We start from the raw sequence: 27,839 nt of genomic DNA on the forward strand, positions 1-27,839 counted from the left end.
CAACGATAATATTTTATCTTTTAATCCTTATCTGATTACTACCAGGTTCTGCGTACTACCCATACCCAGCCGGATCCGAACCAGTTCCACCGGGTATTCTACTATGCCTTTTACTTGGGTCCGGTTCCTACCCGATTCCTTCAAAAACTCGGATACGGTTGTACCCGATTAAGCGTTATCCGGTTCCAGGTACGATCTAATACTTGGTTTGTGCACCTCTAACCCAAACAGACTCTAAGTATAAGTGAGAGTGAGATTAGGGTAGAAGAAGAGTTGTATATGTTAAAGATTAAGGATGGCACTTGTATTTATAGAATTAACTTGGGCTTACCAAACTTGTATTTATGTGAGTTAGGCCATATGGTGTACTCTAACATCTAGAGTGTTAACAATGACATGGTATGTTAACTAGCATTGCAAACTACTCCCTCCTTGTGTTAAAGTGCATTAAATGAGTTATGTGTTAACATGTTAACCCAATGTTAAGAGATTAAATTAATTATTATTTTCTTATTTAGACAAAAATCCAATGTTAAAGTGCATTAAATGAGTTATGTGTTAACATGTTAAACCATTTCCTTAGAGTAAGACAAAGTGAAATGAGGAAAAAAAGTTGATGTGTCACTTAGGTGTAGGTTTTTTTTTTGTTTTTTTTTTTGAAAAAAGAACTTTATTAAAAAACGGCCGGTCTAACAAAAAACACTAGACCGCGCCCCCAACCAATTACAACATATACAACGGATAGTTACACCATTCTCTCCAAACAATATCCTTATACTTCGATCTGTTTTTAAGCCAAAAGAATCCATAGGATCTAACTTCACCAAAAATGTATACACTATTTCCTCTACCATTGGCAAAAATCTTTTCGTTCCTAGCTTTCCATATCGTCCAACACAACGCTATAACCAAACCATGAATAATCTCCTTGGCTTTATTATTCCGGCTAACCCCTTTGTGAATGTTTAGGACGTCCGAGAACGAGAAAGCAAAGATCGGAAGGAGGTTAATCCACCCGCTGAATCGATTCCAAACCCTCATTATAACGTCGCAAGCCGTAAAGATGTGATCCTCTGTTTCCACTCCTTCCCCGCAAAGAGCACACGACGACGATTCGACAGGGATATTCCTTCTTTCGAGCGCTTGCCTTGTCGGAATCCGGTCAAGAGCAGTTCTCCACATAAAAATCCTACACTTGGCTGGCACCCAACCACACCCCTTGACAGAGAAAGGAACCTCCTCGACTCGATCCTCCTCCGCTAACGCCTTGAAGGACCTTGTCGAGAACACCCCCGATGCCTCTGGCGACCAAACCCATCTATCCCTACCGGCCGAAAGCTTCACATCACCGAACGAGGACACAAATTCTTCCAGCTCCTGAATTTCGCTCACCGAAACCGGATCCCTTAACCAACTGAAATGAAATAACAGCTCCTCTCCCAAAACCTCCAAACGGTCACTCACCCAACAAGATTTGAATTTTTCAAGAGCAAAAAGGCAAGGCCATTTGAATAAAAGAGCCGAATCGCCAAACCAAACGTCTAACCAGAATCTAATGTTACCATTTCCCACCACGCCTTTAACTAAACTGTGAATTCTTTTACCATTCAAAAACAACTTGTCCTCCGTCTTCCTAATATTATTCCACACTCCAGGAGGGGTTAGATGGCAAAAACGACCACCTCCTTTTCCACAAACTATTATCTTCCACTTTGAACCTCCAAACCCATTTAGCCAGAAGCGCCTCGTTAACAAGTTTGAGCTTACACAGACGGAGCCCTCCATCTTTTTTGGGCCTCGAGACCTTTTCCCACGCAACCCAATGAGTTTTTCTAGCCTCTTCCGATCCACCCCAAAGGAAGTTTTTCATAAGGGATTCTAACTTTTCTACTACTTTAACCAGCGCCTTAAAAATAGAAAAATAATAAATGGGGAGACTCTCTAACACCGCGTTAATAAGAACTACCCGATCGGTGATAGATAAAGAATTAGCTTTCCACGATACCAACCGATTTTTGAAGATCTCAGCAATAGGGTCCCAATTCTTTACCCTATTCATATTAGCTCCCAAAGGAATTCCCAAATACGTAAACGGAGTAGAACCTCTTCTACACCCCACAATTGACGCCATTTGAACTACTTCCCCGTCTTCGGTTCCCACACCATAAAGGTTAGACTTGTTGAAATTAATTTTAAGACCCGAACACGCAAAAAAAGACCCGAAGGATCCTAGCAACCGCTTTGAAGTTATCCTCCTCCCATTCCCCCATAATCAACGCATCATCGGCATAAAATAAGCGAGAGACTGTAGGGCCCCCATTAGGCAAAACAATACATTTAAAACAACCCGACACACTAGCCTTGGAAATCAAACAAGAGAGCGCTTCCATAACAATAAGGAAAAGGAAAGGAGATAAAGGGTCACCTTGCCTAATGTCTTTCTGGCACTGAAACTCGAACGTAGAGGAGCCGTTAACCAACACAGAGGATTGAGCCGAATTAAGAACCCCTTTAACCCAATTGCACCACAAGACAGAAAAACCCATTTGCCTCATAACCTCTAACAGAAAGCTCCAATTGACATTGTCGTACGCTTTCTCAAAATCAATTTTAAAAATAAACGCTTTCCTACCCGCTTTTTAAGCCACGACCATACCTCACTCAAAATCAAGGGGCTGTCCAAAATGCATCTTTCTCTAAGGAAAGCAGATTGGGACTCCGAGACGATACCCCCGATAACACCCTTTAACCGATTAGCTAAAATCTTAGAGATAACTTTACTGACCAGCCCAATTAAGTTAATCGGCCTATAATCTTTTAAACCTATCGGGTCGACAATTTTAGGAACCAGAGAGATATAAGAAGAGCTGCAACACCTGTCAATGGACTCTGATTCGTAAAAGGAAGCCATAATATCTCTAAAGTCTTCTTCAAAGAATTTCCAGAAGTTCTTCAGAAATTTAAAATTAAAACCATCTGGACCAGGAGCTTTATCCGACCCGCACTCAAAAACCGCGTCCTTAATCTCTTTTCCAGTGAAACTACCCGAAATACCCACAGCTTCCACTTCCGAAAGCCGCTTGATGTTGTGGCAAACCAGACCTGGTCTGTTAATCACAGACTCCGTAAAGAGGTTCCTGAAAAACCCCAAAATTCCAAGAAGCTCCACCTTGACCTTCCTTTTATGAATCTAAAACCCAACTTGTTGATCACATTCAAAAGAGACTCATCATAAATCAAGATTAAATTAAAGAGATTTCAGCAGCTTTGAATTGAATTAAAAAGGACAGGTATATGGGCCACCAGTTGGGCCAATTGAAGAGTTAAGAAATAACAAGTGGTCAAAGTCGTTAAACTGCCACATCCGTGGTTAATAAGTGTCAACTCCTTCCTTAATTGCTGTATGTATACGCGTAGATGTATGGGGGAAAGAAACGGCATCGTTTTGGTAAAGAAAGAGCGCGTGGGTAAAGCTTAAGAAGAAGTTGAGGGTTGTCTGTCTGTCTTTACCTCGCACTCGCGGATCCAATTGGTTCTTGGAACCCTCGGAGACGAAGACCACAAATCGAGGGTTAAAGAACTGGAATCTGTTATCAGTAACTGTATGCGTATGTGTTCCGATTAGATTAGAGTAAAGTAATGAAGGGGTGGAGGGGATCAAGACAAGGCGGCGACAGTGCCTCCTCGCCGGTTGCTGTGGAGCGGAGTCTGACATCATCGAGCAGTATTCGACTTGGTCGTGTTCAGCCCCAGGCGCCAGGTCATCGCACTGTTTTCTGCAACGATCGCGATGCCAACTATCTTGCCAAATACAAGGTCTGTCTGTCTGTCTGTCTCCTCCTTAGATTTGATTTAGTCTGGTCTGGTGGATGTTTACTTTTATCAATGGCCTAGGTACTGGTAGGTAGGTTTTAATCACTTTTGGTAGATAAGCAGGCAAGCAGGCAGTTGACTATACCATCTGATCTCCTCATATTTTATATCATCTGTTTGGTTTGATGCTTCTTGACTATCTGAAACTGTAATGTAATTGGGGAAAGAAATCAGAACAAAAACAAGATGCACATCCGCTTTTATGGTTCATTGTTTATAATAATCAACAACAGACAGACCTTATGTAACAAACAAACAAATTATTATTATGCATCCTTTTCTCACCACTTATCAACAAATCTCTCTACACTATACTATTCAACATACATGTTACAATTATTTATTTATTTATACAATCGGTTATCAAATAACCTATAGTGGATCGCTGTCTTTTGACTTATAACCGAACAATTCATCATATGTCAATTAATAATGTATATCATCCATCATAAACTGTTAAGAGCAATTCACATTAACTCTTGAGAATCAGATAAAAATCTTTCCTTAAATGTAGAGATATTAACTACTAACATGGCTTCACTGTATGAGGAAGATCCACTGCCTTAATTTTGACATCTTCAATCTTTCTTCTTTTGTACTTTATTAGTTGAAAAATTCTTAATTGGCTTCAGTTTCATTTCAATACCGTGGATAGAAAACCGACTTATGTCTCACTTCACTATATATTCCACACCTCCTTTCTTATGCTTAAAAGGCCAAGGCATGTGCCTTAGGTGACGGATTGACAACATACACAACTATAGTTATGGGGGAGGAGAACATGTAAATACTAATATGACTGACAGATTGACAGCAACGCTAAAGCAAGCACCTCATTAAATAGGCGATTAGCATGAAAAGAGTCGTACACAATTACACATGTTTCACAATGGAAACTTCAGCTGTGCCTAGTATAAATACAAATATAATTGATGCTATAATTTCATAGAAGCTTATCTTCTCTAAATAATAGACCCTTTTGGCTTTTCATTTCTATGTGAGGTTGTTTTCTCTGTTTGAACATTATTTGCATTCTCTTTTTGTTATTTTTGAAGTGTATATGAATATTAACCACTAGTTTTCGTTTTCTGATTATAGTTTCCTTTCTAAATGACCAGTTCTAGCATATCAGTTAAGTGTTATTCCTTTTAAGATTAACTTTGGGTGTTATTTGAACCACACATTTTTCACGAACATAGCAGTATGGTATACATGCCAGTTAAGTGTTATTCCTTTTAAGATTAACTTCTGTTAGTTACGTCTTAATCCACATTCTACATATCAGTATGGTATACATGTTCTTCCTTTTTACATTTTGAGTGAAAAGTTCAAAAGTCGTGGATTAAGGAAGGATAGTTTGCATGGGTTTAGTCTTCATCGATGTAAATAAAATGTTTCAGGGAAATGCTGTATCAACAACGAAGTACAATGTTATTACCTTTTTACCGAAGGGGCTGTATGAGCAGGTAAGTCTTTTTAAACACTTTTTAAGCTGTTATATGTGAGGGATTGAATTCTATGTTGTTTGCTCATGACTTTTATACTTACCACCTTCTTTGAAGTTAAGTAAAGTCTGAACTTTGTCTTGTTACTGATATGGTATGTTGTTGATAATTGACAGTTCAGGCGGGTGGCTAACCTGTACTTTCTTACGATCTCTTGTTTATCGTTTACACCTGTCAGGTATGGTCTCTGAACAATAACCCTGAACATAAGCATGTTTTCTGCCTTGTTGAAGACTTTCTTCTTACTACGTAAGTGCTGACTATTTAAGTTTTGTTTTTATGCAGTCCTGTTAGTCCAATTACAAATGTGATCCCACTAAGTCTTGTGCTTTTTGTCTCTCTTGTCAAGGAAGCATTTGAGGATTGGGTGAGCAAAGACTGATTATGTTCACTTTTTTAAGTTGATAATGGTTTTAGTAGTTAGTTATGTGATCCTGGAACTGCTACTCATGATTTATTACAGTCTTAAGTGTATATGTGTTTGATTTGTACAAGAAATTGATAATGTTAACAGAAGCGTCTTCAAAATGATATGACGATAAACAACTCTTGTGTGGATGTGCTGCAAGAGCAGAGGTGGGAATCCATTCCCTGGAAGAAGCTTCAGGTCGGGGACATTGTTAGAGTAAGTATGCTGCAATATTCTTAAGTGTATTGCACATATCTTTAAGTTCAGTCTTTAGAATAATATATATCACTGTGGTTAAAAACGTGCAAAAAGAAATAATGTACATGACTTACTTGCTTATTCTTAATCTCTGGTAGTGTTTACAATTCACACTAATTGGATGCAAATCTGAATGCTGCAGGTGAAGCAGGATGGGTTCTTTCCAGCTGATTTGCTACTTCTAGCAAGTACAAACCCTGATGGTGTTTGCTATACTGAGGTTTCTATTGGTTTCATATTTAGCACATAAATATATATGTTTTATCTTTTATTGGTGTTTGTCTGTCTTCTTGTTACCAAAGTAGTCTGGTATATTAATCATGTTAACTACATTCATGCTTTCTAAGAAGAGATGCATATTATTTCTTTGTTTTTAACTATATCGTAATATCTATGTTGTTCATTTTTCAGACCGCAAATCTGGATGGTGAAACAAATCTTAAAATCAGGAAAGCTTTGGAGAAGACATGGGATTATGTGGCTCCTGAGAAAGCCTCAGAGTTTAAAGGTTTAAATCGTTCTGTTTTTTACATTATATACGTGCATTCTGTTTTTAACATCGTAGGGAAGAAATGCAATGATATAGTTAGTCTGTCTAATTTACTTGTTTAAATATTACTATGTGTAGCTTAGAGGCATTAGGGTTTCATTGTTTTGTATGTTTATTTGTTTGGACCTAGCTTTTTTTCTTTATCAATATCAATATTATTTAGACCCCAAATCTTTCATGGTATTAGAGATACCATCTAAAAAGAAAATCATAATAATAAGCTAGTCCCCATAATAAGCTAGCACCCGTGAGGAAACAATGACAACTTGTCAGTCGTTGCCTCGCCTAAATTTTATGTTTTAATTATTAAACTATTATAACTTTAACTAATGGAAAGTTTCCTTTTTGTTTTGATGCACGGAATAATTGTAGTTAACTTCATTTTCTTATTATGACGCTGATATTTTAACTGATTGCAGGTGAAATACAATGTGAACAACCAAACAATTCACTCTATACCTTCACCGGAAATTTGATACTTCAAAAGCAAACTATACCTATTGGTCCAAATCAAATTCTGTTGCGAGTAAGATACACTAGTTTTCTTTCTTGTGTTAATTTCATTTTCAAGTATCATGTTTTTCTTATGCGTTTTACTTGGCTGCATGTTTTGTATTAATTTGTCCGTTATTATACTGTCACTGATTTAGTTAATCTGATATACGTGTTTCAGGGATGCAACCTACGTAATACAGAGTACATTGTTGGGGCTGTTATATTTACTGGACACGAGACTAAGGTTTTTGAATTTTTGGATACGTTATTTTTTACTTTACTGTTTATACCAACATGGAAGTCTAATTCTATTATACCGACTAACTGACAGGTAATGATGAATGCCATGAATGTTCCTTCGAAAAGGAGTACATTAGAGAGAAAACTTGACAAAGTAATAGCTACACTTTTTGGTGTTCTTCTCTGCATGTGTTTGATCGGGGCCATAGGCAGGTAAGTGACCAGATAGCACATTTTTTATTGGTATACATCATGCTGTAATAACTTTTGTACATATAATTTTGCAGTGCGGTATTCGTGAATAAGAAATACCACTACTTGGAGCTCTGGATTAGTGGGGATTCTCAGCAGTTCAATCCACGAAACAGATTTGTGGTATTGTATTTGTATCTTGCTTTGTTGCGTCTCGTTTAGTCTTTGCAGTTATTTATCACGGTATTTTGCTTTCAGGTCTTTGTTCTAAGCATCTTTACCCTGATTACTCTGTATTCACCGATTATTCCGATTTCTCTTTATGTTTCTATTGAGGTAGGTTTATCATTTATGGATTTTGTAAAGCTAGGTTTGCAGCATACATGTGATTTCAAATGACTTGTTGTTTTCCAATTTTCAGATGATTAAATTCGTTCAGTCAACTAAGTTCATAAACAACGACTTGCACATGTACCATAGTGAGACCAATACACCTGCATTAGCACGCACGTCGAATCTGAACGAGGAACTTGGACAGGTGATAAGTTGCTTACTTTCTTAGTTTTACTTTTTGTTATGAGTAAAATGCCATTTTCGTCCCTGAGGTTTGGTCAGTTTTGCGACTTTCGTCCAGAGGTTTGTTTTTTCTTATCTGGATCCAAAAGGTTTGAAATCTTGCCATTTTCATCCAGCTCGTTAGCTCCATTCATTTTTCTGCGTTAAGTCAGGGGTATTTTCATCTTTTTTGTTAACTTAAAGGGGTATTTCTGTCTTTTTGAATACTTGTACATTATGCTAAATGCTTGTACATAAAGTAAAAGGCTGAATTGCCCTTGAAGTTAACAAAAAGACGAAAATACCCCTGACTTAATGGAGAAAAACGGATGGAGTTAACGAGCTGGATGAAAATGACAAGATTTCAAACCTTTTGGATCCAGATGCAAAAAAACAAACCTTTGGACGAAAGTCGCAAAACTGACCAAACCTCAGGGACGAAATGACATTTTACTCTTTCTATTAATTATCCGGTGAGATTGTAGCATTCAGTGAGGTGGTATTCTGTGACAGGTGGAGTATATATTTTCTGATAAAACTGGAACTCTGACACGAAACTTGATGGAGTTCTTTAAATGTTCTATTGGTGGAGAGACGTACGGAACTGGTGTTACAGAAATAGAAATGGGAGCAGCAAGGAGGAACGGTTTAAATATCAAGGAGGTATGGTGATCTGGCATAACTAAAAGGTTGTATGTTGAATTGCCAGTTAGGAGTTATTTTATCAGTTATCACAAACTTCACATGTGCAGAAAACATCGTCTAATACAGCACGTGAGAAGGGTTTCAATTTTGATGATGCAAGGCTTATGCATGGTGCTTGGAGGAACGAACCTAATCCAGATATGTGCAAGGTATTTTACTTTTATAGCAAGTTAAACAGCGTAGTTGTTACTGTTAATATGTTGAAAGTTGTTTGTTCTGTATTTAGGAATTTTTCAGATGCCTTGCTATATGCCATACCGTACTTCCGGAAGGTGAAGAAACGCCAGAAAAGCTTAGGTATCAAGCGGCATCACCAGATGAGGCTGCTCTAGTTACCGCAGCGAAAAACTTCGGTTTCTTCTTCTACAGGTATATATTTATGCTCATACTACTATTTTATTTTACATCATTGTACTGATGCATAGACATCAATATCTTTAGGCGTACACCTACTATGATCTATGTCCGTGAATCACATGTTGAGAAAATCGGAAAAGTTCAAGATGTCACATATGAAATTTTGAATGTCCTTGAGTTTAACAGGTACTGTATACATACTGCTCTGTGAAAACACTTTATTTAATGCTTAATATACGTTTGCCAATTTTTTTTTGTTGTTTTCTTGTAGTACAAGGAAACGCCAGTCTGTTGTATGTCGTTATGGAGATGGAAGACTTGTATTATACTGCAAGGTATTTCCTTTAGCAAACATTGTATTAACGACTAGAACTTAACTGACTCTAATACAGAATTTGTTTTATTTAGGGTGCTGATACTGTAATTTACGAGAGATTAGCCAGTGGCAATGACGAATTAAAGAAAATTAGCAGGGAGCAATTGGAGCAATATGGAGAAGCTGGATTGAGAACTCTTTGTTTGGCCTACAGGGATTTAAGTCCAGAAACATATGAAAGTTGGAATGAGAAATTTATTCAGGCAAAATCTTCTTTACGTGACCGTGAAAGAAAATTGGATGAGGTAATCATGTTGATTAATTGTATTTTTAGAATATCCAGGAAAATCCTATGATACATATGAGTGACTAGGGCTGTAAACGAACCGAACGAACACGAACAAGGCCTTGCTTGTGTTCGTTCATTAAGGAATGAACATGTTCATGAACGGTTCACGGATGCTTACCAAATGAGATTTCTTGTTCGTGTTCGTTCATTAAGGAAATGAATATGTTGATGAACTGTTCATGAACACTTACCGAACGTAAACAAACACAAACAAATGTTCATGAACATAAATGATCACAAACGAACGTTGTATGTTCATTTTAAATAACATCTGCATTTTTCATCAGAAAGATTATGAAGCATCCACCAAAAATATATAAGTACTTAACGCAACTATCCGAACATGGTTGAAATAATTATCATAAACACAATTAACACAAAAAAAAAAGAAGTTTGTCAAGCTTTAACATAAATTGGAATTGAAATGGTCAAATAAGGGATGTTGGCAGAGGCATATGTTATAACTATGGATTCATATTTTTAAAAACTAAAACTAAACAATAAAATAAAAATATAACATAGATAAACCTTTAAATGAATGAACACAAATGAACATAGACGAGCCAACATAAAAGAACATATTACCGAAAGTTCACGAACGAACGCAACCTCTGTTCATGTTCGTTTCTTTAACTTATCGAACGGAATTTCTTGTCCGTGTTTGTTCATTTATTAAACGAATGAACATAGATGAACTTCCCACTGAACGGTTCACGAATGGTTCGCTGAACGTTCGGTTCGTTTACAGTCTAAGATACCAAGTATATGGAGTGATACATTGCTGTTGCATTATCTTTAGTTTTCCCCTTTTTCTATTTTCGCTTAAAACACATTGAAACTTGAAACAGGTGGCAGAACTGATAGAGAAGGATCTTACTCTGATTGGATGCACTGCGATTGAAGATAAACTCCAAGAAGGGGTACCATCCTGTATAGAAACTCTTTCAAGGGCTGGAATTAAGATTTGGGTGCTTACGGGGGACAAATTGGAAACCGCGATAAATATAGCTTATGGTGTGGTCTTCTTTTCTTTTATTTTGACCCATTATTATGTCATCATGCTTACATGCTTTGTAATTAATATTAATAATATTATTCACTTTTTCTTTTATTGTCCCAGCTTGCAAGTTAATTAACAATGACATGAAACAGTTTGTTATCAGTTCAGAAACTGATGCCATCAGGGAGGTTGAAAGCAGAGTAAGCAATCTATTAATAACTAACGGGATTCTTTATGGTTCAATCTCGTATGTTAAACCAACTCTTGTTCATGCAGGGTGACCAAGTGGAAATTGCCCAGTTTATAAGAGAAACAGTGAAAAATGAGCTTCAAAAGTGCCATGAAGAAGCACAACATATCGTTCATGGGTCAACAGGACAGAAATTGTCCCTTCTGATAGACGGAAAGTGTTTAATGTATGCTTTAGACCCAAATTTGCGATCTACATTGCTTAGTTTGAGTTTAAGTTGCAGTTCAGTCGTCTGTTGCCGTGTTTCTCCTTTACAGAAGGCGCAGGTAATGTTACTTTGAGATTTGTCAATAAATACATTACTTGTTAGTAACTAGTATTTTGACCCAACTCATTTTCGAACAAAATTTACGTCAAAGCGTAGACCAACTGAAAACACGCATGAAAATAAGCACAGAAATGTATTATATTTGACCTGATTCATTACCGAGAAATTTATATCGAAACGTAAATCAACTTGGATTTATAGCGAAACGTACTTAAAAATAAGCACGTAAGAAAATAGTGTTCTTTTACGTTAAGGAATGGTAACACGCGTTGTGGCGGAGTTGAAACGTAAAATAACTCGAATTTGTACCGCCAAGTGAAAATGTATTATTTGACCCGACTCATTTCTGAACAAAGCGTAGACCAACCAAAAACGTACATAAAAATAAGCACGTAAAACTCGGGGGGGGGGGGGTTCAAAATGGCATTTTACAAAGGGGTTGTAAGTGGCAATGCTAGAAGTTGAAGAGTTGAATGCAAAAAAAAAAACCCATAGGTTGATGGCATTACTGTAAATTTGCCAAAGAAAAACCATATAAAAAAAGGTGTCTTAGGTACAATTCCCAAGACACCCACTTTTGTTATATTAATAAATAATATGGAAATACTGTACATGTGCATGGCGTAGCCGTTGCATTTGAAATAATTTGTTTGCGGGTGATCACAACAGGTTACTCGGCTGGTGAGAAAAGGTGCAAATAAGATAACTTTGAGCATCGGTGACGGTGCAAACGACGTTGGGATGATTCAAGCGGCTCATGTTGGTGTTGGAATAAGTGGTATGGAAGGGATGCAGGCTGTGATGGCCAGTGATTTTGCAATCGCTCAGTTCCGTTTCCTAACAGATTTACTTCTTGTGCACGGAAGATGGTCTTATCTTAGATTATGCAAGGTTGTTTCATACTTCTTTTACAAGAATCTTACGTTTACGCTCACCCAGTTTTGGTACACCTTCCAAACTGGCTACTCTGGTCAACGGTTCTATGATGATTGGTTCCAATCTCTCTATAATGTTATTTTCACTGCCTTGCCTGTTATCATTGTCGGACTGCTTGACAAGGTATTTTTTATTTATAATTTAATCCAGTCGATAATACTTACTAGGGTTTGGATCGTGTGAGAAACACTAGGCTAATTGACAAATTTGAGAAGCAATCTGGACCACACATTTTCCCTAAGCAAAAATGTAAGTTTTTTTTTTTTTTTTTTTTTTTTTTTTTGGGGAAAATCAGAGCTTTTTCTGTCAGGTTTAGCTTTAGGGGTTTAAGCTTTAGGATTAGTATTTAGAGTTTAGCTTTAGGGTTTATAGGGTAGTTTTTAGGTTTCAGCATAGGGTTTATAGGGTAGTTTTTAGGTTTTAGCATAGGGTTTAGGGTTTAGATTTAGGGTTTAGGGTCAAGGGGTTAGAGTTTCTAGTTAGGGTTTGACGAGCCGGTTCCAATGCCGTTGGAATGAGCTCAATCGGAGTTCGTTTGACCCGGTTTCCTACACTTCCTAGGTTAAGGATATATATGTTTCATAATTACATATATGTATAGTTTAAAAATTGACTATATACATACGTGTATAATTCAAATTTGACAATATACATGTGTATATATTCTAAAAAAGAACTTAAAAATGTGCGATTAGAAGTAAAAAAAAAATTGGCTTAGAGAAAATGTGTGGTCCAGAATGCTTCTCACATTTCTCAATTAGCAAGTGTTTCTCTTACCCATGCTTATTATGTGATAATTAATCACTGATGACACAAGTAAATGGCAGGACGTGAATGCATCACTTTCAAAAAAGTACCCGCAATTATATAAACAGGGAATAGACAATGCCTTCTTTAATTGGAAAGTTGTGGGTACATTAGCGTGCTTTTCAGTTTATCAATCGGTAATCGTGTATAACTTTGCGATTGCTTCTAGTACGACTGGTTTAACCTCTTCTGGAAAGATATTGGGGGTGTGGGATATAAGCACGGCTGCGTTTACATGTCTTGTCATAACTGTCAATTTGCGTCTTCTTATGATGTGCAACACAGTTACAAGGTGGCACAGTATAAGTGTTGGTGGCAGCATTTTAGCATGGTTCATATTCATCTTTATATACTCTCTTGTTTTTGTTAATAAGGTATGCACCGCCTCTTCTTTACTTTGTTAATGTCCGGTTGTTATTAACATAATATAATATTGTTTTATATATTAATAGTTGATATTTATCTGATGTTTAACTTCAGGGGACCTATTTCACCATCTATGTACTAATGAGCACTGCCTACTTGTATCTGCTAGCCATTCTTGTTCCCATTGTTGCCCTTTTGGGTGACTTTTTGTATCAAGGGTGAGCTTTTCCTTCTGTTGTATTTAATGGGGAGTTGTTTATTTTAACCTTAACGTATCAGTAGGGGTACAAACGAGCCGAGCCCAGGCTCGAGCTCGGTTAACTTATGAGATCAAAACCGGGAAAAAACGTAAAACAAAAACACGAATTTCTTACGCCTAGCAACTCACGTGACGTAAAATGTAGACGGAGTCGAATTTATGCCAACAACTTTATTGAAGTTTAGGGGTTGTATGACAACTTTATTAAAGTTTAGGAGTAGAAACATAAATTGGGTAAAGAAAAAATAGAATAATTAAAGACTAATGGGTTTAAATAAAAGTTTACACTAAAGGACGAGATAGATTAAAAGATGAAATAGTTACTAGTCCTCCTCATGTTCCAAATTAATATATATAGATAATAGATAATGGTTTTAAATATTAATGAAAACTAATATTACAATAAGGCTCAACGAGCCTGACGAGCTTCACATGCTAGGCTCGAGCTCGGGATCGATTAATAAACGAGCTTTATTTTAGGCTCAAGCTCGGCTCAGGCTCCGATAAGGCTCGGCTCGTTTCGAGCTTTTTCTCGAGCCGCTCGGCTCGTTTGCACCCCTACGTATTAGGGTATGTTGGTTAAAAAGTCCTCAAATGTGTGACCTTTTGTTCCCATACTGATTCATATGTTGTTCTTTAAAAATGATTGTGCATGATTTCAGGGCTCAGAGATGGTTCTACCCGTATGATTACCAAATTGTTCAGGAAATCCACAGACACGAGCCAGAGTCTATCGGTGCGGGATTACTGGAGGTCGGGAATCAGCTGACACCAGAAGAGGAAAGGAGGTATGCCTTTGCCCTACTTCCAAGGGAAAGGTCAAAGCACACGGGTTTTGCCTTTGACTCACCCGGGTACGAGTCATTTTTTGCCACACAGCAGGGCGTTAGTGCTCCACAGAAACCTTGGGATGTGATTCGACGAGCCAGCATGAAACCTAAGTCGAAATCACCTCGAACCAGTCGTCATTAGAAGTTAAGCTGTACACAAAAACAAAGACAATTAGAGAATTATTGTTATTATCTACTTACTTTTTTGGCAGTTGAATACATTTTTGTAAGTTTTAAGAAAAAGATGTATAATTTGATGTGAGTAGAACCTTCTTATTAGTGATATAATGATTCTTTGGTTCTTCTTTTCTACTTGTTTAAATTTGTAAGTTGGTTGTAGAAGCTACCCTTGATAATATATACATGTAATGTTATGTTTGTGTGCATATGCTTTGGTTGATAGGCAGGCAGTTAAAAGATTTTATTTTTTCTTTACCTTTGGGGTTGGTCTGTTATAAATATTGAATTGTAGCAATGTGTGTGTGTGTGTGTATTCAACGATAATTAGATGCAAGAGATGAGAGTCGTGGATGGTCGATCATCCGTTTTTGGTTTCCGTAGGATCAGACAGAAAAGACTTCAGTACAGGATTTCAATGGCACATGTTTAGTTTTGTTTAGAGTATATGGTGAAATATAACAAGATTCATATTTTTATGCATGGATATGAAGAAAGAACCCATTCTATTGTCAAATTGGGCAAGTTCTCTAATTTTTAAAATCCGTTGATAACAATAACAATTATTAGTGTGGCATCTTCAAATTTCAGCTATAAGGCTTAGCTTTCAAAAGACTTTGTAAATTATGTCTATCACCATTAATTAACTTTCGAATGCATACACACACTGATATTAATAGCAACTTTATTAAAAAAAAAGTATTATAATAATATAATGTTTGAATCTAACACATATTAAACTAGTAAAAAGTGGCCAATCTACAAATCATTTTGGTATATATTACTTACAAAAAGGAAAAGAAAAAAAGTAGGATTAAGATTTAAGAGTAGCAGTAGCATAGCATAGCAGATTGTGTTGGAAGGAGAGGAGGTGCATCAAAATACTCAAAAAATAAAAGCAAAAAAGAAAAGGAGCATATAATAGCTTAACTTGTCATCACCACAAAAGCAAAAACTGTCCCTGCTAATTCCATGTCACCTTCCAACCAATTAAGAACCCTACCTCTCTCTCACTCTCATTCTCTCTCTTTATATATATATATATATATATACATGCATGTATATGTTAAAGAAGAAAGTAAAGCAAATATAGGCAGTCTTTCTATATATATGTTAAAGAAGAAAATAAAGAAAAGCTAAGGAACAAAGTAAAAGGAGGAGGAAGGCATTCAAACCAAGTGAAGCTAGATACTAGTTCATCATCTCTTAATTTCAGTTTAGTTAGGTAGCTGCTGCATATATAATGAGCAGGCATTGTAGCAGGGCACTAATTATATTATTAGGATGCCTTTTCTTCTTCTTCTTCTTCTTCATTGTTGGTGATGTTCACAAAGCAACAACTGTCTCTAATATCCATCCAAAGAAGCTGGTGCCAAGTTTAGGCATGAACAAAAGAAGAGTTCCCAATGGACCTGACCCTATTCATAACAGGTAATTGGTTATTTTGATTACATACACAAACACCAGTTGTTCTCTAGTTATTCAAGGTAGTTTCTTGTAATAAGAAAAAAGGTTTAACCTCCCCATGCACACAGGGTATAGGAGAACTAGTAAGATATCTTACATTACATATATAATGGTTATACCAATTTTTTTTAACCCAGTATAAATACATTAAACAAGATGCATGACTATATATTAGATTTAATTCAGGCTACATGATGACTGCTGATTCTTTATATACAGAGGTGTCGATGTTCATATACATTTTAAATGAAACTCAATAACCCCTTAGTACACAGTTTCTCAACATAAGTTTTTGAAAACTGTGGGGCTTTTATACTTGTATTAAAAGAATATGGTCTATGATTAGAGCCTTGTGTATATCAGGAAACCATTTTATGATACATATATAGTGCATATTCATCAAGAGAAGTATATATATTATTCGATCATCAGATGAACCTCATCAATATATAAATTATGTAAATGTACAGGAGATCAGGAAACTCTAGAAGACCCCCGGGGCAGGCATAGATAGTCATGTCAAACCGCAGAAGATGGAACTAGTCTTTAAACTAACAAAGAGTATCTAGCTACTGGTAACATAGATATTTGTTAAATGATTTGAAATTTGTGTAACTATTGATTTGTATGATATAAAGTTAGCAATAAGTGACTTTGGAATCAACAAGTGGTAGAAAAAAAAAGTTGATGGAAACCAAAGCATTAAATTTTCAAAGGCTGCTATATATATATATATATATATATATATATAAATGGATTATATATTGTACACCTCCAAAGATTCTATACCAACCATATCTTATCTTAAGCTTTTGCTCCTCAAAGGTTAAAGATAAATGCTTTGGATTTGTTTACAAAAGCAATTGTGTTTGTGCTCTTTTTCACATATCTTTAATTAGTTACAAGTATGGTATGATTAATAAACTTGTTTAAATAAGTTACAACACATGAATTACTTGTTAAATTTATTCATGACAAGTAGTAGCTACAATCAATATATAAGTTTGTTAATTTGTTCATGACATTTTCTCTCTAACTTTAAAGAGAATGATAGTTTAACAAATTTATTCTAGTAACGGGGTGACTATGGTGAATACAAACCGAGTTTCTCATCTCTTCCACCGCTAATTTCTGATTCCAAACAGCAGCCAATTTCATGCTGAATCACAGCATTTCCTCCCCTATTTAAACTTCACGACAGTTGTAGATCAGATCGAGATATTGCAGCAATTTTGCTTCCAAACAGTAGCCTGTTCCACGCCACTATCTCGCATTGGAATATATTCCAAAAGCCGAATCTTTAGAAAGCTTCAACATGCACAGATTAAGAGATGTGATGCTAGCACACATGTTAAAATCCCGCTGGTAGTACCAAAGAACCTGTAAAGTGCCTTTTTTTCAGGCTACATTACCACAGAGAGAGAGTTCCGAATTTATTCTTCATGCTTTTAAACCATGAAATAAGATGCATAAAAGAATATGAGAAAAACTTGTTCTACCGTATATGTAAATAGTACAAGCATATGCCATATCCCAACCGTTCTGAAGTACCATGAGCGGGAATGCCGACAACACCTTTTCCGGACATATTGCCATCACCTCAGCCAGATAGAAATTAATCAATTATCATAACCATTCAAATTACCAACTAGATAATTGTAGCAACAATGAAAAAAAAAACAGTTCACAAGTTCTTTGAGCTGTTCACATCCGCTGGTACTACCAGCTGATCTCACCAAAGCCTGCCACCTCACCAGCTGGTTCAGCCTATAATCCTGGCACCCACATCCGCGGGTCAAAGGGGCGGGTCTCGAGATTAGTCACCCAGACATCCACTAGCGGATCCCTGCGCTTTTGGACACCTCACCATTGCCACCTGGAAGCTTGTCAGATCACCACCACATCCGCTAGTCTGACTAGCGGATCATCTAATCTCAAAACAACCTTCAAAAACTACCTACAAGGCATGCATTTTCACGCAGACCACCTAAACCAAAAAACAATTATCAGTTTAAGCTTGTGTCATGAACCAAGCCCATACAAAGCCCAATTAACTAGCCCAGTTCATGCGGCCCATCAAAGTAAATGGAATCAGGGGCACACAACGGAATGCTACATAATATAATCAAAAGGGAAGAAGGAAGGAGGCATGATGAATGTTTATGAAAATTGAGTCTCTCTTCCCATCTCAGATCTGTCTCTATCCTCCCACCATCTTCTTAATCTCTTATTGTTTAGCTTACTTTATCGACTCCTATAGTTGCAGTTTATAATCCTTCAATTAATACTAAGAAATCCAGTCGTCTGTTGTTTAATCCTATTAGTAATTGGTTGTGTTACTATCGATTCACAACATTGGTGCTTTCATTGATCCTTAGCATCGATGGCTTTGGAAGATCTCAAACCACAATTACCTCGTTTCACTGGCTCTGATCCTAACTCATGGATCTCTCAATCCGAGCTATACTTTCGATTTTACTCAATCTATGGTGATGAACGATTCCCATATGTTATTGAAGTTTTTGAGGATGAACCATTCTACTGGTTCAATTCCTGGTTTCGGAGCGATGACCTCACATGGAATGATTTTACTACAGCAATGCTTCTTCGATTCTGCTCTTCGTCTTTATATCCTACTGCTGATACCATTGTTAATTTGTCCCCACCGCTATCTGCTCTCAAGGTGTTCGATGAAATGCCTGATAGTATTGACAATGCAATTGCCAACGCCGATTATAAAGCCACTGATGACGAGGTATTTAACATTCCCACTACTGATTCGGCTTTGCAATTGGATCCATATTATGTCCAGGTAATTGGATCAAAGGTGATAAACACTAGTTGTTGGACTAATTGGATCAAAGGTGATAAACACTGGTTGTTGGATATAGATTCAATAGTAATTACAAATTTTAATTGGAAACCTGGATGGAAACATGGTTCATTAGTTATACCAGTTGAGCTTAGCGACTTACCGGAAGAATTGCTAGTCTCTCTCGGATTGGATAATGACGATCCAGCGCCTACACCCTTGTCTCAGTTCACTGGTATGAAACCGGATAAATGGAATGCTTTCATTGATTCGTTTGCATCACCAAGAATTCCACGAACCGATACTGTTGTGTGTCCACAAATTTATATGATTGATAATCCTGCTACTATAGTGGGTAGCGCTTCTAGTCATGGGTTGAGACTAGCTTATCCATCATTAGGTAGCATCAGTTATGCCCAAAAGCTATTTGATGAAATGTCAAATAATTGCACACCCTTAGATGATGTACTGAAGACTGATCTGCAACAGTTAACACCTGCTCTTTTCATGTTTGGCCCTCGTTTGCCTTTCGATACGGGTCAAGTTTCTGTGGCAACACCCTCCTTTCCTCTAGCTGTTAAACGATTTAAATCCATTGGTGACCATGTATATCATCAAATTTCTAGCTGGTTGACAAATACCATTGTCCTCGATGAAATAATTTCGAGTTGGTATGAGAATCATGTTTGTGAGATAAGACCTGGTCGCCTTCACAAATGCAGTCAAACTTCCCTTGCTAAAATTTTGATTCAGTATCAGGTTGGTTTTCTTCTTGGGTATATGAGTATTACTACTAGGGGGGCTGATGGAATTCACTTAATGGAGTTTCCAATGACTCACATTTCCAATGGGATTGTTGTTCCAGTAATCAGCTCATGGGCACACACACTTTGTTATTTGTGGTTTAATTTTAGCTCCATTCAGATGCTTCGCATGGTAGTTCATGGCATAATGTTTGACTTCACAATTGCGTTCCCATGGAAACCCCCTTGGTGTTGTTTTTGTTCTGTTTGTGATCATTCGGTTCACTGTTATGTGAGAAATCTTGTAGTGGTTGCTAGACAGGAAATAACGAGTCCAGCTCTCCTCGAGTCTACGACTGCATTGGTTCCATCTTTCTTAGTGTGGGGTCGTATCCATGGGGTAATGGAAACACCAACTACAAGCTCTTTGTGCCTTCCATGGGTGAGCTTTTGTTTACCAACTCACCTACTTTTCTTTCATTTTTATGTGTATCTATTCCACGGTTCCACAATGGTCTTGCATAACTTTTTGTTGGCTACACCTACTACTCTTGAGTTCCGGTTGGCAACTGTTGTAGCTACTCGTGCAATGATTAGTTCCTTTATATTGCATCCATTAACACTTTGGGGCAGGGAGTTGATTTTGCACAAACGTGATAATGTTGTGGACGAACTTCACAAAATCACTACTCATCTTCTTCACACATTCCCAAACTCGTTAACTATTCAGTTTAGTCCAGCAACAAGTATGTCTTCAACTGCAGCTACGGTAGCGGATGTCTATTCAAATTGTGTTATGGGTCATTTAGTCCGGCATCTATTGGCTACAGGTGAATTGTTTGCTAGCTTTACCCAAGCAAGCCATTCTTTTATTGAATCAGTTGTGGAGCTAAATTTTCAGCAATTTTACCCCTACTTGTTTGTCTATGACCATATGGGATATAAAGCTGCCACCACAGATATACTTATGCCAACATCACTTATTATTGTGTTTTTAGAGGTTTTGCTTACATGGGTCAATTTATATAAAAATCCACCAATGGAAGAGCCGGTGTTGGGAACTAACGGGTCCGATTCCAATTTTACTTTCTTCACACAACGTGCGGTAAATGCTATTCTTCTGCAGGATAGCTATGTTATTTGGATGATCCCATGGCTTCGTGTTGTCGTCGTTCTGGTCAACCATCCACAGGTTGTAGTAATCAAGAGTTTGGGGGCTGTTAGGGAACTAGAAGACAACTTTTGTTACCAACTTGCCATTAATGGTGGTGTTTTCTTGCACATTATCAAGTCATTATCTATGTCAGTGGGGATTAAGCATGATGATCTCGCTGTCACAATGATTGGATTCTATTGCATTCGATCACATTTTCTTCCTACCATAAAAGATGCATCTACTGCCCCTACTATGGCTTCCCTAATGAACATTTTTTTGGCTGCTGGTTGTGTCACATATGTTGACTCCCTCATTCCCTGCTACATGTTGGGATTTCACTCATTGATGCCGAAAAGCTTTCCATCGGAGTTTCTTCATGGTGCGCGGTTTTTCAAATATCAAGTTCTTCCAGCAACACAAAACTTCCAACGCGTCATAGTTTTTGATTTTCTATCCCAAGGAAGTCTTGAAGATACTTTGCAAGACAGTAAGAAAAGTTCTTCATTTGGATTTTATAGATACATGGTTGTGGGTGTACCTGAAACACTTGTTTGCATCAGACATGTGCCATGTACTTGGCCCCACCTAATCTATGTTCTAAAACTTTTTCATGGTGATACCTATCAGTCCTCTATCATGAAGACATGGCAGAAAATTTACAGTGGACATTCTCATATTTTTGTTGCAACCGATGTTTCTTGGGGGCTTGCTATCAAGCTGGTGGTTAATTTTGATGCCCTTTATGGTCATACACCACCAGCGTTAGTTTGTTCCAACCATGACTATCATGCCAGTGTCAAATTGGAATCCCAACTATTGGAACAAACTATAATGGCCATTCTCCTCACACAACAATTTGCCATTAGTTCTAAGCGAACTGAATGCAAAGAAGATGGATTCTTGGACATGTATCAGGTATTACACTCCTTTCTAACCTTACACCTTGAGGACAAGGTGTGTTTGAAACGGGGGAGTAATGTCATGAACCAAGCCCATACAAAGCCCAATTAACTAGCCCAGTTCATGCGGCCCATCAAAGTAAATGGAATCAGGGGCACACAACGGAATGCTACATAATATAATCAAAAGGGAAGAAGGAAGGAGGCATGATGAATGTTTATGAAAATTGAGTCTCTCTTCCCATCTCAGATCTGTCTCTATCCTCCCACCATCTTCTTAATCTCTTATTGTTTAGCTTACTTTATCGACTCCTATAGTTGCAGTTTATAATCCTTCAATTAATACTAAGAAATCCAGTCGTCTGTTGTTTAATCCTATTAGTAATTGGTTGTGTTACTATCGATTCACAACAGCTTGAAGGCTCTGCACTTTTTATATAATCACATTCAACCTGCACTTGTAGATGTTGTTTCTCTTGTCTTAAGAAAGAGTTGTGTTTCGTCTTGTTGTTACATGCTACACTTAACATTCTTTGCTTCTTGCCTCGGTTATTTTTCATTTTTCTTTCTTCTTGTGGCTTTAGTAAAGGTAAAAAGTGGTCGAATTTGGAGCAACATACAGCCTTATATTTGCTGCATGAGCTTATAACATAAATCTTAAGCATTAATCAACGGGTGTATTTAAGAAAAAAGAATAATAGTTAATAATCGAACAGCTGAATCTGTGTAAGGCAACTAAGATTAAAGTAGCTATGTGTTGTGAACTGAAAATACGATTAGATGAAACTGGAAATTACAAGTTAGTTGGCCCTATTTCGAGATGGGCGAATTCTCCAACTACAAGGTATGAAAACCCTAATTTAAACATTGAGCCCTTAATATAACTAGAAACCTGCTACTAATACTAATTCTATTTAAACAGTTACCAAAATAACTTCCCCACTATTCTGCAGACCATTTAATTTGGGCGGGATTCGTATCACTATGTTTGAACACAAGAAACAAAATAAAATCAGTCAATTCTATTTTAACGTGAAACAATATAAGTTGAAAGTTACAAGAAGTTTTTGGACAGAAAAAGAATGATCTCATTACATATTATGAAATGATCCTGTGACCTTAAAACCTTGGGTTGGTAGGTAATCTTATTGCTCCTGGCATCACCAAACTGCCCTTACGTCTGAAGATTACAAACGAACTACTTATCAACAACAACAACATTATCGCCTGCAAATGTAATGGTCCAATTAGGTCTAAAAATAAAAATAAACATTGTACATAACGAACTAGTCATTTTATCATAAAATTTTGGTAACATAAATGTAAATGAGTGTTGAAAGTTGTAGGTAACTTAAAGAGAAAGAAACCTCAAAGCCAATGAGGGAGAGCTTTTCTTCATTAACAGCAGGTATACAGCTTCTGTAAGTTACGTACATCTCTGGTCCAACTTGTATGGTGGATGAATCTTCCAAGAGATTCCTACTGCCTTTTTCTTCATCAACAACAGCAATCTTGACACATCTCATGGGTATACGATACCCAGTTTCACTGCAGCGATAGCTTACATCTTTCTGCATCAAGAAGATGAACAACCTAAATTCGTATACTTATAATTACAGGTCATACCCTGGGGTAGTGTTGGTTTCAAATGAATGTAATGGAAATGGAATTGGAATTAAAACATTCCAACAACAACAGGAATTGGATTTTGATGGAATTGGAATCTGAATTCCATTCTTAATGAATTAGAATCTGCCGGTCTCTTGCGGTTGGGTCAAGTGAAAGTATTTGTAATTTGATGATGAGATCCAAGTGAAATGTGAAAGTATTTGTAAAAGATCTATTGAGGAGGAATAAGCAGACAGGCAGGCAGATTGTATTCATGTTATTGTGATTTGCGTTGAAGGATGATTCTGTGTTTGATATCATCATCTAGTTAAGCATGATCATCATGAAGAATAATAAGTAAGTAGTATATGTGAGTGAAAAAGCCCTAGGAAGGTAGGGGAGGTACCTTTTCGTGGTAAAGGCAAGGGACGCAAGGACCGGAAGGAGAGCAATCGAAAGTGGTGTTTGTGCCGGTTGCCTTCTCCTTGAAGCTCTTCAAACCTCTGCTCCTCCTCACCCCTTCTTCCCTCCTCCTCCTCCTCCTGCATCCCTCAGTAACTAACTAATTATCGCATAGATACAGATACAAACATTATATTACTATTATTTGCTTACTTACAATTCCTCTAGATCTGAAGATGACGATGAAGATGAATGAACCACCATGAAATTCAGAGCTACGAAAACAACAAGGAATTTCTTCATCCTCCTTCCTTCCTTCACTCACGCCACGGACATCAATTTCTTTCTTTCTTTCTTTCACCCCTCTGCCCTATTCATAAAATAAAAAAAATAAAAAAAAATGAAGAGTAGCAAGTAAAGTAAACTCTACTTTAAGTCCATCTGGTTTCCTTCGATGACGCTTTCCGTCCCTATTTGTTAAAATCACATCAATCCACCCCCTTTTGTCATATCTCCGTTACTTCCACTGTTAACCCCCAAGGGTAATTTCGTAATCATCCACACCCTACACTACAACCCAACCCTGCCTGCCTTGTCTCTCTTGCTTGCTTGCTGTGTTTGTTTAACCTAAACTCTCAAATTTTTGGAGATCGACCAAACAATAACAGTAGTAGATCAATATTGTTTGTGTGATGGTTGGTTGGTGGATTCAAGTTGATGATAAATACTTACTTTGACCCAAACCAAACCATATTTATCCTACTAAGTAACAAACATGTAAGTTGGTTGTTATCCTGAAATTAAGCTTTAACTTGTTTTACAGCTAGCTGAGCTGATATGCCCGCCCACATTTTGCTCACTAGTAAAGGAGGTTTATCATGGAGGCCAGGCCAATTTATTGAAAATCCATTTAGATAGGGAATACATAAATGGAATCACAAACTTCATTCATAGTGTAGATATTGATCGATCAACTTGAAATAGATGTTTTGAAGGAGATGCTTAAGCAAGTTGGATATTCATGTTTGGATTTTGGTCTTAGAATGTTTAGTAGTAGTGATAATGATTTAGAAGCTGCTATGTTTGATCATGTCCGTAAAGGAGTTAGCTTAATTGATATATATTGGAAATCAAGAGTCATGATGCATTATCTATACATTATATTCCCATACATGATGCATGATTAACCATCCCCCACACCTTATAGCAATGTAGTTGAGAAACCTAAATTCATTGCACCTCAAAATGATCTTTCATTAAGGCTTGCAACTGAAAATGCTAGTGAAAATAAACCTGATAAAGAAAGTAGTGATGGCATTGCGATGAACGAGTCACATGTCAGATTCAGGATGATCGAGCGGGGAAAGGTTCAGGTAGACTAGTCAGAGGTTTTCATGGTAGTGGGAGCATGGGTTCTGCTTCAGTCAAGGTTCCTAGACAGCATTGGGCCAGGACCGAATACCTAACACATGTGCTATTTGGTGTGGATTGTTATTGGTCAGGGGTAACTGAGAGAGAAAGGATTGCTTATCGGTGGAAGATAGGGGGAGAGACTGAGAGAGTGCCGAAGAGGAAGGCGGTAACCAGTTTACAATAGTAGCAACGTCATCGGCGTAGCTGTCGCTTCCACCACCTCCACCTTCCACTTTTTTTCTCTTGCCAGAGGTCAAAATCATGTGAGCCATAGCGGCGACAAGGTATTTCGGCGATGCTTTGACAAAGTATATCTATGGGCCCATATACAAATTCAAATAACATGGTTCAAAATATAAACTTCAAGTATTTAGAACTGCTATGTTGAATTTCTAAATGATTTGAAAAGATAAATGGGCTTTCCAGGGTTCATAACAAATTTTGAGGATTGTTAACTACATGGTTCATATTATCTTATCTGTTTTAAATTCAGATTTAGGGTTAACTATTTTCAAGAATGAATTCAAAGAAAATGAAGTAACATGATATCTTAGTTTCTTAATGATCAAGTGATAATTTGGAAAGTAAATTGATCAAAGTTTGGTTTGTTAACGATTATTTATATACGTTTTAATATGAAAAAAATATTGAGAATGAGTTCAAATGTAAACAATAGCATTCATGAAAGTTTTGGTTTCAAACGGGTCAACGAAAACACCATTTTTTTTCTGATAGAAAGGTTTTTGTCCGGGTCATTGTTTGGGAGACGGCCGAAGGTATGTTGATATGGTAATTTACTCTTCTTTATATGACTAGAATGTTTGGTCAGTTGTTGAAGTAATAATGTTTCACAACTTGTTTATTTTAGTTTTACATGTTTACAAAATGGTGATATAATTTCTACTCTGAATACTGAATAGCAAATATATGTCATGACCAAATTTATTTTCATATAATTTCGGACTGTCTCCAACGTTGGAACAAAATGGAGATCCTTTGCTGCCCTTAATATCTTAAGATGATGTGGCTGGGTGACATGGATGAGAGAGAGGGGAGAACATCCGAAGCCAAGGGCTGAGAGAGAAGAGAAGAAAAGGGTGATTGTGAGAGGGGAGGTGGGACCTACTGGTCTTGAGCCTGTTGCAGAAGAGGGAGGAAAGGGATGGGCAGCTGAGGTGGCACCAGGCAGAGGGGAAGGGCTTTATGCAATGGAGACAGTCTAAGTGTACAGTCATTACCTTGGTAAATTCATGAAATCTATTATCATAGAAAGTAAACCGGTGGTGGCTTTTTGGTAGGCTGATGAGCTTTCATAAGCTAACACCAGCACTTTGATTTATTTCAGCATTTTATGTGAGTTGCAGAGTTGTAAAATTTTATTAAACGGGTCAAACAGTCCAACTTTATAAAAACACTTGGTTTTATTAAATGGCTCAAGCAGCAGATCAAGTAATTTTAAACAAGTAGAGCGATAAACGGATCAAAAGGGACACCTTTCTTACATGGGTCAACTGAGACAGTTTTAATAGGCTGATGAGTTTTGATAAAGGTATCGAGTAGTTTCAAAAAAAAATAATCGCAGCAAAGCACCAAAACTGTTGCATAGAACATAAACAATATAACAAGATAATGATCGATATAAAGCCTACACTGGTTGTGCACAATCTGGTGCATTTGGAGAAATGGTGTTTAATATGATGCAGGCTAATCTAAGTAGCATAGCATCAAGGCTGGAGGGGATCAAAATTCTTGCCTTTCTCAGGTGTAGGAACTGGTCAACAGCTATGGAACTCAATCAGGAAAAATGGTGTAGTTTTGATCTTTTGTGTATGGTTGTGTAATTTTATTGGTCGCTCCATAAAAAAATAACCAATGGCTCATGATTGGTGGGATGGCTGTCAAATACCACCTACAATTTTACGATTAGTTTAGCAACATAATCATAAGGGTGAAGGGGGTGCACACCTAATAGGTGAGTGCCCTCTCTTACGCCAAACCAATCCCCGTGTGCCACGTCAACTCCCCTCTTAAACTCCCCTAACACCCCCATTTGATGGCGCCACTCCCCTATTAGGTGAATTGGGTTTTTTTTAAAAAAAAAAAAAAAAAAAAAAAAAAAGAAAATGTGTGATTGGACAAGCCCCTTCTCTCTCCTCCCTCTCTCCTCGGTGGCGGCTCACCGGTCTCACACTCTCTCTCTTGGTCACCTAATAGTCGGCGGTGTCTTACCGCTCGGGATAATTGCTCACCGAAGGGGTTGCCCGAAGGCACCCCGTACGCCCTAATAATAAGACTAGTGGGTATGGTTCGGCTCATCCCCACGGGGATGAGCCTCCACGTAGGCGCCACGTAGACGGCCCGTGGAGGATGAGCCAAATGAGGGATGGAGGGGGATGGAGGATGGGGCCCCACCTCATTATTTTATAATTTTCTATTGTTTAATTTAATTACCAAGATAATAAAAACTTTATAAAATTTAAAAAACACCACATCAAACAACATAAATAATTTCATTCCATAAAAAAAAAAAAATTACATTCCCTAAAAAAAAAAGAAACCGAAAATAAAAAAAAAATTACATTTCCTAAAAAATAAAAAGAAACCGAAAATAAAAAATAAAAAAAATTACGTTTCCTAAAACC

The 27,839-nt window shown here is 37.3% G+C and overlaps 3 protein-coding genes and 3 long non-coding RNA genes across 8 annotated transcripts; 3 read left to right on the top strand and 3 right to left on the bottom strand.

Moving 5' to 3' along the window:
• Positions 1–723: 723 nt before the first annotated feature.
• On the bottom strand, positions 724–1,785 carry LOC110873925. Its single transcript, XM_022122957.1, has one exon. The coding sequence runs from the start codon at positions 1,783–1,785 to the stop codon at positions 724–726; it is 1,062 nt and encodes a 353-aa protein (XP_021978649.1).
• Positions 1,786–3,408: 1,623 nt separating this feature from the next.
• Positions 3,409–14,830, top strand: LOC110871723 (phospholipid-transporting ATPase 3). Its single transcript, XM_022120444.2, has 26 exons — positions 3,409–3,816; positions 5,274–5,339; positions 5,495–5,556; positions 5,664–5,745; positions 5,893–6,003; positions 6,188–6,265; positions 6,457–6,553; positions 7,015–7,121; positions 7,269–7,334; positions 7,422–7,543; positions 7,618–7,705; positions 7,781–7,858; positions 7,944–8,060; positions 8,591–8,740; positions 8,830–8,931; positions 9,009–9,151; positions 9,224–9,325; positions 9,411–9,474; positions 9,548–9,760; positions 10,653–10,818; positions 10,925–11,004; positions 11,081–11,320; positions 11,992–12,381; positions 13,086–13,439; positions 13,546–13,649; positions 14,353–14,830. The coding sequence occupies exons 1-26, from the start codon at positions 3,640–3,642 to the stop codon at positions 14,660–14,662; spliced, it is 3,669 nt and encodes a 1,222-aa protein (XP_021976136.1). The 5' UTR covers positions 3,409–3,639; the 3' UTR covers positions 14,663–14,830.
• A 918-nt stretch (positions 14,831–15,748) lies between these two features.
• On the top strand, positions 15,749–16,858 carry LOC110871720. The gene is made up of 2 exons (XR_002553907.2): positions 15,749–16,128; positions 16,635–16,858. It is a non-coding gene; the product is annotated as an uncharacterized LOC110871720 (long non-coding RNA).
• Positions 16,859–17,128: 270 nt separating this feature from the next.
• On the bottom strand, positions 17,129–18,182 carry LOC118481134. Its single transcript, XR_004864525.1, has 2 exons — positions 17,664–18,182; positions 17,129–17,567 (listed from the first exon to the last, which is right to left on the bottom strand). It is a non-coding gene; the product is annotated as an uncharacterized LOC118481134 (long non-coding RNA).
• Positions 18,183–22,774: 4,592 nt separating this feature from the next.
• LOC110871719 lies at positions 22,775–24,257 on the bottom strand. Of its 3 annotated transcripts, none has more exons than XM_022120442.2 (4): positions 24,002–24,257; positions 23,789–23,924; positions 23,142–23,345; positions 22,775–23,001 (listed from the first exon to the last, which is right to left on the bottom strand). In XM_022120442.2, exons 1-4 carry the CDS (start codon positions 24,085–24,087, stop codon positions 22,894–22,896), a joined length of 534 nt encoding a protein of 177 aa, XP_021976134.1. In that variant the 5' UTR covers positions 24,088–24,257; the 3' UTR covers positions 22,775–22,893. The 3 variants fall into 3 exon arrangements, with proteins under 3 accessions (XP_021976134.1, XP_035832186.1, XP_021976135.1); XM_035976293.1 differs by having other exon boundaries at positions 23,789–23,898; positions 24,003–24,216; XM_022120443.2 differs by having other exon boundaries at positions 23,789–23,918; positions 24,002–24,216.
• A 413-nt stretch (positions 24,258–24,670) lies between these two features.
• Positions 24,671–26,554, top strand: LOC110871721. The gene is made up of 2 exons (XR_002553908.2): positions 24,671–25,481; positions 26,189–26,554. It is a non-coding gene; the product is annotated as an uncharacterized LOC110871721 (long non-coding RNA).
• Positions 26,555–27,839: the final 1,285 nt, after the last annotated feature.

Source organism: Helianthus annuus, chromosome 8, assembly GCF_002127325.2.
Source record: "Helianthus annuus cultivar XRQ/B chromosome 8, HanXRQr2.0-SUNRISE, whole genome shotgun sequence".
Taxonomy (NCBI): Eukaryota; Viridiplantae; Streptophyta; class Magnoliopsida; order Asterales; family Asteraceae; genus Helianthus; species Helianthus annuus.